The 12,725-nt window shown below is 41.6% G+C and overlaps 1 protein-coding gene across 1 annotated transcript in view; it reads left to right on the top strand.

Annotated features, from left to right (window-relative positions):
• The first annotated feature begins 180 nt into the window (after positions 1–180).
• Positions 181–12,725, top strand: part of LOC105088828 (UDP-GalNAc:beta-1,3-N-acetylgalactosaminyltransferase 2) — a 46,948-nt gene continuing 34,403 nt past the window's right edge. The window contains 2 exon segments of the mRNA XM_064480928.1: positions 181–525; positions 10,199–10,346. Of these exon segments, the coding sequence (XP_064336998.1) occupies positions 414–525; positions 10,199–10,346 (260 nt within the window). The 5' untranslated portion in view covers positions 181–413.

Genomic DNA, 12,725 nt, shown 5'->3' with positions numbered 1-12,725 from the left:
AAGAGTGCGCAGCGTTATGGGAAGAGTGTTTCCTAGCGTCCGGGTCGCGGCGGCGCTCCCCGCTTGAGCCCAGAGCGGGACTTCAGCTCCCGGCTGGCCCGCGGGAGCGGGAGGGGACGCGAGAGAAGGGGGTGGGGCCAATGAGAGAAAAGGTAGGCGGGCCTGAGGGGGAGGCTCAGCCGAGGGGGCGGGGCTCCGGCCGCCGCCCGCGGTCTGGGGAACCTGAGGAGCAGAGCCGCGAGTGGAGAGGCGCCTGGCCGGTGGCGGGCCCGAGAAGGGCGTTCCCGGAGCGGTTGCGGGGGAGTCAGCCGCCGCCCCTCGACCTGTTTCCGGCGTCTCCCTTCGTCTCTGCCGTGACGTGGGAGAGCCCGGCGCGCGGCGGGGGCGTGAGGTGGAGACGGCGGGGTCGGCCAATGCGAAACTGGCTTGTGCTGATGTGCCCGCGTGTGCTCGGGGCCGCGCTGCACCTCTGGCTGCGGCTGCGCTCCCCGCCGCCCGCCCGCGCCTCGGGGGCCGGCCCGGCAGGTGAGGCCCGGGGGCCGCGCGGGCGGGGAGTCCCGGGCGGCGGGCGGGCGGGCCCGGCGAAACAAACGGCCCTTTTCATCCCCGGGACGTGAAAGTCAGGCGAACTTGGGGCCGATCCTCACCTCCCCGCCCTTCCTGTGGGCCCTTCCTCCGGCCGTCCCCAGGCCTGGCCGGAGTGGCCGGAGCCCCGGCTGCCCTCCAGCCCTATGAGCTGCAGCCGCGCGCGCCGGGCGGCGGGCCGCCGGGTTGCCTGCTCCCTCCGCGAGCTGTCGGTTCGGTTCGCTCAGGGCTCGGAAGTCTGAGCGCCGCGTCTAACGTTGGTGCGTGTCTTCAGAGGTGGCCGGGTTTTGCTTTTAAGGAGTAACTTTGCTGGAAGGGTACACAGTATTCGGTATCCTTTGCAAACTCTGCGATGGGAGTCGGTTCAGCAAATCTAGGTATGAAATAGGGCGTGAGTGGAGTTGTTCCTGGGAATTTGGTTTGCAAAGCCTCCTGATGAAATGTGCACGAGATTATCAAGTTTTTTTTAACGATCCTGTCCCTCTGCTCTAAAAGTTACCCTCTCATGGGAAAGAAGGCTTTGTGCATGTTCGCTTCCTAACTTAAGAAATGCTTTGCCCACCGCCCAGTGGATTTTTTTTGTTGTTGTTTTTGTTAATGAACTTCACCGCTCTGAACACTTCTTAAGGTTCCCCCCTCCTTTTTTTCCTTTTCTTTTTTAAGGGCTTGCCCTAAGACACAGAAAGCAGCTTAGAAGGCAGTTTTAAAGATGAGGTAATAGTTGTTTTGTTTTTTTTAACTACATTGGGGATTTTTTTTTCTTGCCACTACTCCCCCAAACAGTTGTTCTGTTATCTAATATTTCTGAGAGTTAGAATTGAAATTTTGCAATTCTGAGATGGCTCTATGCCTTAACTTATAAGTAGAAAGTATTGAAACTCATTGTTGTAATTGGAGTTCTTTATTTCAGTAGCAATCGCTGAAAATCCTTTTCTATTAGACAAACCACAAGCTCTTTGAAAAAGTTACTTGTGTCACCTGAGTCGAATTAAGATACCATATAAGTGATTTAATTGAAAACGCAATGTTACAGGGCATTTAACCTGTTAACAGATTAGGCTTTTATGTTTTGTTTCTTTAGGGTTTTGTAAGGTGAGCTGAGGAAAGAGTGCCATATGTAAAAAATGTTTTGTAATGTCTGTTTGTACTTTACAAGTTTGTTTTGTTTTGGTTTTTAGGTTTTTGTTTTTTTTTTTTTGGTTTGGGGGGATTTTTGGATAATGAATGAGCTCTACTGGAAGCTACTTGTAGAGCTTTCTTGGGATATTTATGACCTGTGTACCTTTTAGGGTCCATAAACAAGCAAAAACCCTATAATCAAGCTTAAAACTCAGTAGGTTAGCCTGGAAATTTCTTAGTTTCTTGCAATAAGTTTTTCCCTGTCTCTTAGGTCATCATCTAGACACTATCTGCCATCCAATGAGACCAGGCTAGATTAAGGAAATTAGGAAGTAGACCTTGGAAAGGGACAGGGCTATCGGTGCGGAGATCAGTACTGGTAACATAAATTAACTTTGACCTTAGTTGGATATCGTGCATCTAGTCAAGTAACAAAGTATTTTCATTCTAAGTGAAACCTTGCAGACTCCTTTCCTTTTTCACTTGATACTTTGAAAACTAAAAGCAGTAGAAACATCTTTTTTTTTCTTTTAATTTTTTTTTTGAAGGGGAGGTAATTAGGTTTATTTGTTTATTTTAATGGTGGTACTGGGGCTTGAACCCAGGACCTCCTGCATGCTAAGTATACGCTCTACCACTGAGCTATCCCCTCCCCCCAGAGGCATCTTGATTGTTAAAATTTCCCACAGCAGCTTTTCTCATTGTGTTGTCACCACTTCAAACTAAAACATCTGAGCATTTTTACACTCTGCTTATCTCTTAAGCCTGAAGCAAGAGAGAAAACCCAAGATTTTGTTAAGTATTCTTCCTTTGAATTAACATTTTAAGATTTGGTTTTGTTCTCTTTACTCTTCTGCCTTCTTTTGTTTTCAGTCTCATTAAGTCATGGCAGTCTTTTCTGAAAGGGAGATTTACCTTCCCTGAATATTGAAAAAGGCCCTCTGACTTGCAGTTGATTCGACAAATATTTGGGCGCCTCCTCTGTGCCAACTCCTGTTGTAGGTGTGGAATTACAGCTCAACCAAGATAAAGTCCCTGCCCTTGTGCAGTTTACGATTTAGAAGGGGAGACAACATAAGAAAACAATGATTAAATGTCATAGGGGAGAAAGACAAGTGTGGTGACAAAAGTAAAGCAGTGGAAGAGGATAGAGAAGGATGTGCTCTTGTTTTAAATAGGGCAATTGGAGGAGGCCACTGTGTAGAAGGGAGGATTGGGCAGGAATCTGAATGCAGTGAGCCGGTCACCTTCACCCCCCACCCCCCGTGCTTGTCTGATGTGGTGGCTCACCTTAAGCAGGTGAAGCACAGACGGGAGAACCACTGGTGAGGAGGAAACGGGGCTCCTGCCGGGAAATGCAGTGCCCCTGGGGTGAGGAAAGCGGAGACGGAGACAAGCATTGGGCCAGAGAGTAGAGATACAGGAGATCTTGGTTAGAACACATTAGTTTTAGGTAATGACTTCACAGGAATTATTTAACAGTTAATTTAGAAAAACGGTGTGACACAAGAAGCCTTCTGTTTCTAGGATATTTGGAAAGAAGGGAACCAAAGAGAAACGAAAGAAGCCTATCTGCTCAACAAATGCTTAGAGCTCCAGGTATGGTGCTAGGTATCTAGTTCTTGCTCTCAAGGAGCTCACAGTTTGTTGAAGTCAAAGGTCAAAGACAAATTGAGCTGGCTTTGCAGTTTGGTCTGGGGCTGGTTTGTCCAAAATGATCCTTACATGCTAATCTTGTCTCTCTGTTTTGGTTTTCTTATTTATAAAATGATGACCTGATAGGGTTATTGTGAAGATTCGGTTAACACCCAGGACAGCGCAGGATTCATAGTGAACACCCTGTGAATTTTAGGGAGGAGCGATAATGTGACAGTGGCGGATGCTAGGGAAGTGTTTTGGGTGGGACCTGAAATTGGCAAGAGCACACTGGCAGTGTGTGTAATTGTCCTTCTCCGTAGATCTGTGAGGAACTTGCATATTTTCTTCATTTTCAAGATTTCTGCCCATCTGTGATTGATGCCATCTGAGAGCATGTACACAAGAGTGGAACTTTTGGTCTGATTAAGAATCTTTGCGCTTATTTTGTTGGGTTTTTTTATTGAAATGTAGTTGATTTACAATGTTAGTTTCAGATGTACAGCATAGTGATTCAGTTATACATACACATACACATATTTTTTTCTTTTCAAATTCTTTTCTATCATGTTATTACAAGAAACTGAATATAGTTCCCTGTGCTGTACAGTAGGTCCTTGTTGTTTACCTATTTTAGGTATAGTAAATTTATAGTATATATATATATTTTTTTTTTACATATAGTAAATATATAGCATATATGTAATTTTATATATACTATATTTAGTGTACCTGTTAATCCCAAACTCCTAATTTCTCCCTCCCCCGCCATCTCCTCACTACATGTGAAGTTAACGCCATGCAGATGCTTGCTAGCACAGTGTTTGCCACCTGGATATTTTGGGCTGATTGTGAACCATCGGTTTTGAAGTCAGCCTCCACTGGCCTTTAATAAACTTTTGGATGTCCACTTCCAGTGCAGAGTCTCGCGGTTGCCAGACTCTCAGGATATATTACATATTAAAGAAGAGAAATGGTCGTTGCCTTCAGGAAGCCTGGGTGGGGTTTTAATTATTCTTAACATTATGAAGATTTGTTTATTGCTATGTATTTGCCATCTAGAACAGTGATCATAGGAGGTGCTCAGTAATTTGAAAGAATGAATTAAAAGAATAAAATTGGCAAAGTATGAATCTTGTCACGTTTCATGATCTTATGATGGAATTTTTTTATTAAAGTAAAACAAGTGCTTTATAGAAAAATTTGAAATTACTTTTTAAAAAGAAAAATGATCTGTACTGAGCAGTTTTTGAATGCACATAAATATAAAACATGTTTGGGGGAATTATTTAGTATTTAAAAAGAGTTGTTTTTGGACTTATAATGTACATTCAGAAAAAGTCCATGTAGACGTGAGCTTGATGCGGTTTCACAGATCGAATACACCCAACTAATCAGCACCCAAGTGAAAAACAAGAAAACTACCAACATGTCAGAAGCTTCCTTTTTTTTCTTTTTGTTTCTTTTTGGTTTTTTGGGGGGAGAGTGGGTGGATTTTTGATTACAGATTCAATCTTCTGACAGTTATAGGTCTATTCAGATTTTCTATTTCTTTGTGATTCAGTCTTGGTAGTTTTTTAAATTTTTCTAAGAATTTGTGCATCTTATCTAGGTTATCCAATTTGTTGGCAGACAATTGTTCATAGTACTGTCTTCTAATAATTTATTTCTGCAGACTTGGTAATAATGTCTCCATTTTCTTTTTTCTTGTTGGAGGGGGAGGTAATTGGGTTTACTTGATGGAGGTACTGGGGATTGAACCCAGGATCTTGTGCATGCTAAGCACACGCTCTACCACTTGAGCTATATCCTCCCTGCTAGAAGCTGCCTTTATGGTCCCATCTGTCACTGCTGGCAGTGGGAACCGCTACCTGGTCTGTGATGGCAGAGATTTGCCTTCTTTTGTATTTTATATAAATGGAACCATGTGCCTAGTTCTTATAGCATGCTTATCTTAATATGATGTACAACTGCATTTGGTATGTTTAAAACAATTTTAATGGCTGCATAGTATTCTAGCATACAGATACACCATAATTTATTTAACTAATGCCTTTTTTGTGCATGAATGTAGTTTTCAGTTTTTCACTATTAATAAATGACACTGATGGATAGAGATCTTCCAGTGTATCACTGATTATTTCTTTACAATGTGCTCTTTAGCTGTGGAATTGCTGGACAAAAGTTATGCTGTTCTGAGGTATTTGGGTTTTTTTGTTTCTGTGTTTTTTTTTTAAATTTGAGGGGGGGTAATTAGATTTGTTTGTTTATTTACTGATGGTACTGAGGATTGAACCCAGGACCTCACGTTTGCTGAGCACCCGCTCTTCCACTGAGCTATGCCGTTGCCCCAGTTCTGAGCTATTTGATATAAGTTGGCAAATTTTCCTGCAGAATACTGTACCAAATTACTTTGCTACCAGCAGCAGAGGAAAGTAGCCATTTCCTTGAAATAACTATCAAAATTCCAGTCATTTGGGTATTAAAGTTTAAGAAGATAATTTGTCCATTTGAATCTAGGAGAAAAGTGGTATCTCATTGCTCTAATTCAAACTTGATTCCTAGTGAAATTAAAACTTTTTCCATAGGTTTGTTGGCTATTTGTGTTTCTTATTCTGTAAATTATCTTTGTTTCTTTTTGCCTCGTGTTTATTTCTTAGTTTTTTTTGTTTTTGTTTTTTGTTTTTCTGTTTCCAAACACCAGAATCAAACTAGGTGCCCTATACTTGCGACATTGAGTAGAGGGTGACGGAAGTGTACAGCCCAGTCCTGGTGAGGGGACTGGGAAGCTGGGCAGCATTCTTACACAGGCAGTTACTGAAAATTCACTTTGGGCTTCATACTGTGTAACACAGTACTCCCAGGTGTTGGACTGATTTACATTGATGGTACATGGTAGAAGAAACCAGGTTTTTTTTGAGATATAATTGACAAATTACATTAGTTTCAGGTGTACAGCATGATGATTCAAAATACATACGTATTCTAGAACAGCCACCACTGTACGTATAGTTAACATCCATCCCTGCATATAGTTACAGACTTTTTTTCCTGTGATGAGAACTTTTAAGATCTGCTCTCGTTAGCAACATTTAAATATACAATACAGTATTCTTGACTCTAGTCACTGTGTTGTACTTACTTGTTTTATAACTGGAAGTTTGTACCTTTTGACCCCTTTCATCTGTCAGGCCCACTCTCTACCTCTCACCTCTGGCAAACACCAGTCTGTTCCCTGTATTTGTGAATATGATGTTTTGTTTTAGTTTCTGCATATGAATGAGATCATATGGTATTTGTTTTCATCTGACTTAATTTCATTTAGCATAATACCCTCAAGGTTCATCCATGTTGTTGCAGATGGCAGGATTTCCTTCTTTTTTATGGCAGAATGATATTCCATTGTGTATAGAAAACACAACTTTCTTTCTTCATTCATCCGTCAGTAGACACCTGGTCTGCTCCTGTGTCTTGGCTTTTGAAAATAATGCTGCAGTGAACAAGCCTGTGTTTGTTATCACACATAGGATCCCCACTCATGTATCTTTGCTAGTGAGTGTTTTCATTTCCTTCAGCAAAATACCCAGAAGTGGACTTGCTGGATCAATTCTGCTTTTAGTATTTTGAGGAACCTCCATACTGTTTTCCACGGTGGCTGAACCAGTTTACATTCAGACCAGCAGTGCACAAGGGTTCCCTTTTCTGCAAGTCCTCGCCCAACACTTGTTGTTTCTGGTCTTTTTGACGATAGCCATTCTAACAGATGTGAGGTGAAATCTCACTGTGGTTTTGATTTGCATTTCCTGATGATTAGTGGTGTTGAGCACCTTCACACTTACCTGATGGCCGTCTGGATGTCTTTGGAAAGATATCTATTCAGATCCTATGCCCAATTTTAAATCGAATTCTTTGGTTTTTTGCTCTTGAGTTATATGAGTTCTTTATATGTTTTAGGTATTAATCAGATACATGATTTCCAAATGTTTTCTCCTATTCAGTAGGCTGCCTTTTCATTTCGTTGATGGTTTTCTTTGCTCTGCAGAAGCTTTTTAGTTTGATGTCGTCTCATTTGTTTATTTCTTGCTTTTGTTGCCTTTGCTTTTAGTGTCAAGTCCAAACAATCATCGCCAAGACTGATGTCAGGGAGCTTACTGCCTGTGTTTTCTTATAGGAGTTTTATGGTGTCAGGTCTTACATTCAAGGTTTTAATCCATTTTGAGCTGATTTTTGGGTGTGGCGTAAGTTAGTGGTCCACTTTCTTTCATGTTTAGCATCTCCTTGCCCAGTTTTCCCAACACCACTTGAGACTGTCCTTTCCCCCATTGAGTGTTCTTGGCTCGTTTGTTGTAAGTGAATTGACCATACATGCATGGGTTTATTTCTTGGCTCTCTATCCTGTTCCATTTATCTGTGTATCTGTTTTAATGTCAAAACTGTACTACTGCAGCTTCGTATTATAGTTTGAAACCAGGAAGCATGGTGCCTCCAGCTTTGTGCTGCTTTGTCTAGTTTGCTTTGGCTGTTTGAGGTTTTTGTGGTTCCATACAAATCTTAGGATTGTCTGTTCTATTTCTGTGAAAAATGCCGTTGGAATTTTGATTAGAATTGCACTGAATCTGTAGGTTGCTTTGGGTAGTTTGGACATTTCAACAATATTAATTCTTCTAACCCATGACCATAGAATACCTTTCCATTTACTTTCATCTTCTTCATTTTCTTTCATCGGTGTGTTATAGTTTTCAGTGTACAGACCTTTTACCTCCTTGGTTAAATTTATCCCAAGGTATTTTATTCTTTTTGATGCAATTGAAATTGGAATTGTTTCTTAATTTCTCTTCCTGATCATTTGTTATTGTATAGAATTTTGTATCCTGTAACTTTACCGAAAGTGTTTATTCGTTCTAGCAGTTTTTTGGTTGAGTCTTTTAGAAACCCTTTTTTCCATATATCTGGAAGTAGAAGTTCTCTAAAAGGCCAAAATCTGCCGTGTACCTCTCTTCTGCAAGAGAAAGAAACACATGTAAAGTAAAGCAGTTCAACAGAAGCAGCTTAGCCATGGATTAGAAGCAGAGAGGGTTGGCAGTGACAGAGAAGAGGAATAAGATCAAAAAGTACTTTACAGCTGTAACCCGTGAGGTTTTCACATACCACATGGGTATCTTCATAGCCACTCATTTATTTATTTATAGAAGAATCTTCTTTGGCAGTGATATGGAGAAGTCTGGGAGAAACCATTAGGGTACCCTTGTAGGTCCTGGTCCTGGTGAGACACTCTGAGCAGAAGCTGTGGCTGGAATTAAGGATGAGAGAGAGAGATTGGAGACATGTTTAAGATGATTTTGTCATCAGGAGGTGGTTAAAATATGTCTCATGTAACCCATCCCTAAAAGACTTATCTTGATTACCCATCACAAATAAGGTAGTGATGTTTGGCATTTAAAGGGATGTTTCAGTTATTTTGAAATTTTACTTTTGTGCAACAACCTTGTTTTCTTGCAGTGTCAGATAAATGAGGCATTTAGGATACATACAATGTTTGCTCTTCTAATCTTTGAGAACTTCTTATTCTTACAGATGAAATAAAGACTTTTTCTTGGTATCAGTTTTCTCTGATTAGGAAACTGAGGCACAAGGATTTAAATAACTTCTTACTGATATAATGCAGCGTGTTAGCTTTAGAATCCATGTCAGGTGTGTCTGGGTACTGCATTTGCCTCGCTTCTGTCAATGAAACGTGCTTCCTACTAATATGTCTCTCAAAAACTTGGGGAGCAGTGGAATGAGTTATCACTGCCAGTTTTACATAAGCATTGAAATTATTCTCCCTTGAAGAAATAATCAACTTGCTTTTGATGTCTTTTGCTTGAGTACCTAGATCCTGTGGTGTATGAAAACATCGCATTGAGTATAGTAAAGACCTCTGGCCTTCAGTAAGTTATTTTTGGAAACATTTTGGAGGAGTTTCCACCCCTGGAGGGAGAGACGAAATGGGGTCTGTAATCAGAGCTATATTATAAGCTTGTAGCTCTCTAGCTTTGACACTAGTGATGAAAAACAGGAACAGAGTATCTTTCCCTCTGTCTTTTTCTAAGGGCAAATTTTAAAAATGTAATCCCGCCCATTAAATATGACAGTAAAGAAAATGAGTTATAAAAATGACAGCAAAAAATGACTTGTCACTTGATTTTTTTTTTTAAACTAGAAATGTTTTTCCCCTCCTTCATTCTTTAGAATATTTAAGTGATAAATGTTTACTGGCTGTAGAATTTATTGACATAAATAGCATTCTGATTCTTTCCAGTAGTCCTTCAGTTTCATTTCCTGAACTTAATAACTAATATTAATGTGGGACTTCACTGTTGAAAGCACATTGATTGTTGCAGTTAGTGGTTGTTGAATGCCTCCTATTTGCCTGGTACCAAACCAGTACCTTTATACACATCATCTCATTTAGTTCTTACAATTATGAGAAGTATTATTGTACCCATTTCTACTTAAGGAAACTGAGGCTCAAGAAGTTAAATAAAGAGCCAGGATTCTGACCATAGTCTAATTGACTCTTACTACCTACTGTTTTATGGTTTATGCCACATTGACTTTCCAAACTGATCCTTCTCAGACACACCTTATTTTCTTTGAAGAATTTACATACTTACATGAGCATGGATGCATAGCTAGGTGTGGAAGCAAGAAGACTCTACACCAAAATGTAGAAAATGAAAAAAAATTTTTTGTATTTGGTTGCATTTTCTGCAGACATGAACATAGGTTCATATTATAATAAACATTTTTATGTTACATATTGAACTTAACAGTCATTGAGACATGACTCTTCTGATTTATTGTTGCTCATTTCTAGATCAACTGACCTTACTTCCTCAATGGAAATCCAGTCACTATGATGTGGTGGTTGGCGTGCTGTCTGCTCACAATAACCATGAACTTCGCAACATTATAAGAAGCACGTGGCTGAAGCACTCACTACAGCATCCAGCACTGAGCCAGCAGTAGGTTTCCTGATTTCACACCCTGCCTGATGTGCTGAATTAGTGTCCCGAAAAACCTCCTCTTGCTTAGTCCAAGATGTTAATTCAGATACGTGGCCTCCTTTCCTGGGAGAAGTGGCTATTTTGTTTTGTTTTTCCTCCATACAGAGGGGCCCAAAAAGTCAATTTAACCAAGGTTTGAAGCCGAAAGTTGGAGAAGAATATATTCATTGGTTAACATACCTCATTTGAAAAATAATTTTCAGGAGGGGAGCCGTGGTAATTAGGTTTATTTACTTATTTTTGTGGAGGTACTGGCGATTGAACCCAGGATGCTAAGCACACACTCTACCAATTGAGCTATATCCTCCCCCAACATATCTTGTTTTTATAGATACCTAGTTTGGTTTGTTTTTGTTTTTTGGCTTTTTGGTTTTTTTCCTTTGATTTAGACTAACAGTTCTTTAAAAGTTCTGTCCTGGGTAGTTCTCTGTTAGACACGTGTGTGTCTATACATGCTTTTGACTAACTTTACAGAGATACACCTGACTTCCTTCAGTCCTGTAGTGCCGGGTAGTTGTGTGGTCTGTGGTTTGTGTAGTCTGCCCTGCTCTTCCTGAGTGCCCTTCCAGGCCCGAGCCTTGGTTGCACGTCACACATTGATGTTAGGTGACTCCGTGATTGGTTAGAAGCCCAAGGCCTTAGTCTTCTCAGGGAAACCAGCCTCTGAAGATGACGTAGTGAAGGCTGGTGGAAAAGTGTGGAAGTTTGGGCTTCTAGTTATGTGATGATACCTCTCTGCTCGTGTGAAGTCACTGATACGCAGAGAAGGCCCTGAGGGTGGCATTAAACCTGCACATTTGTGACTGAGTACCACTACAAGGGAATTGCAGTTGTGAATTTTCTTGTCACCAGTAGTGAACATTTATAGATTTCCTGCCTAACTCAGAGCAGCTTCCATTCCTCTTCAAGACGGGTTTCTCTAGTTCATGATCGCAGTGAGAACAGAAGCCACTGCCCAGCACATGAAAGGACTGAGAATCATCACTCCTGCCAGAACCACCTGGAAAACCTGCACTTCTTGCAGTCTCTCCCGGTGCAAAAAATATGACCCCTGTCTCCCAGGTTCTCAGACCAGAAACCTCGGTGTTTTGTTGTGAATGGTGTAGGAAGTCCCCCTTGTGGGGTCTTCATGGATCATTCCACCAGGGCAATGAAGACTACCCTGGGAGAGGGTCCTGAGAGGGCAGCATAGCGCCACATGGGAGGAGCGTCCAGAGAGCAGGCTCAACAGGCAGGTGGGGCGCCGAGAGAGTGAGGACCGCGGGCAGGTGCCTTTATTTGAGGTCAGGGTGAAAAAAGTACAAGCAGAAAACGTGAGGGCATTTCTTTGTTGGGCTTGGCTGTCACTGGGTCACTCCCAGGGCGGGGCAAGGAGGCAGGGCCCAGCCTTGTCCCCAGTGCACCCAGTCATCTGGAGAGGATGCTCACTGGTCATGGTGTTGAGGCATCAGGAAAATACAAGGTTTTAAAATTTTACAAACTGTTACCTCATTCTTCTTTGTCTCACATGCCACATCCAGTCCATTGGCGTATTTTCTTGTTGTTGCCTGTAGATCATATCCAGAGTCCAACTTCTCACCACCGTTACCACTACTGTCAGAACCGCTGTCCTGGTCTGGGTCACCGTTACCTCTCACCTAGATCATTGCAGAAGCCTCCCGGTCTGAATTTCCTGCTTCCACCCTTGATCCCTTATGTTTTATTTTCTGTACAGTAGCCAGAGTGGTCCTTTTAAAGTGAGTCTAATTGTGTCAGTTTTCTGCTTACATCCCTCTGCTGACTTCTCTTCTTGCTCAGAGTGAAATTCCAAGTCTTCACTGTGGTCTTTGACCTCATCTATATCTACATCCCTTGCACTGGCCACCCTGCGGTGCCTCAGTATACTAAATGTGCTCCTGCCTCAGGGCCTTTGCGCTTGCTGTTCCTCCTGCCTGTCCCACTCTTCCATTGCTTGTCTGTGTGGCTCACTTCCTCACTTTCCTCAGGTCTCTGCTCGGATACCACCTTAGCAAGCAGCACCATATTAAATAGTACCATTCCAACCTTGTCCTCCCTTACTTGGCTTTATTTTTCTCTATAAGTACTTATCACTGACTAGCATGTTTATTATATTTAGTTGTATGTTTATAAATTGTTTGTCTTTCCCTAGTGGAATATGTGTTGTGAGCCTAGGGGCTTCAATTTTTTTCATTGGTGTATTTCCAGAACCTAAAACCCAACTTGGCACAGAGTAAGGTACTGAACAACTATTAAGGGAATGACTAGGAGCTAAATATAATGAGTAATATGGACATTTCAGGCAATCACCAGTAATTTATGTATTATCATAGTATATTT

The sequence above is a fragment of the Camelus dromedarius genome, chromosome 30 (genome assembly GCF_036321535.1).
Source record: "Camelus dromedarius isolate mCamDro1 chromosome 30, mCamDro1.pat, whole genome shotgun sequence".
Taxonomy (NCBI): domain Eukaryota; kingdom Metazoa; phylum Chordata; class Mammalia; order Artiodactyla; family Camelidae; genus Camelus; species Camelus dromedarius.
This window is presented reverse-complemented; position numbering and strand designations above follow the sequence as displayed.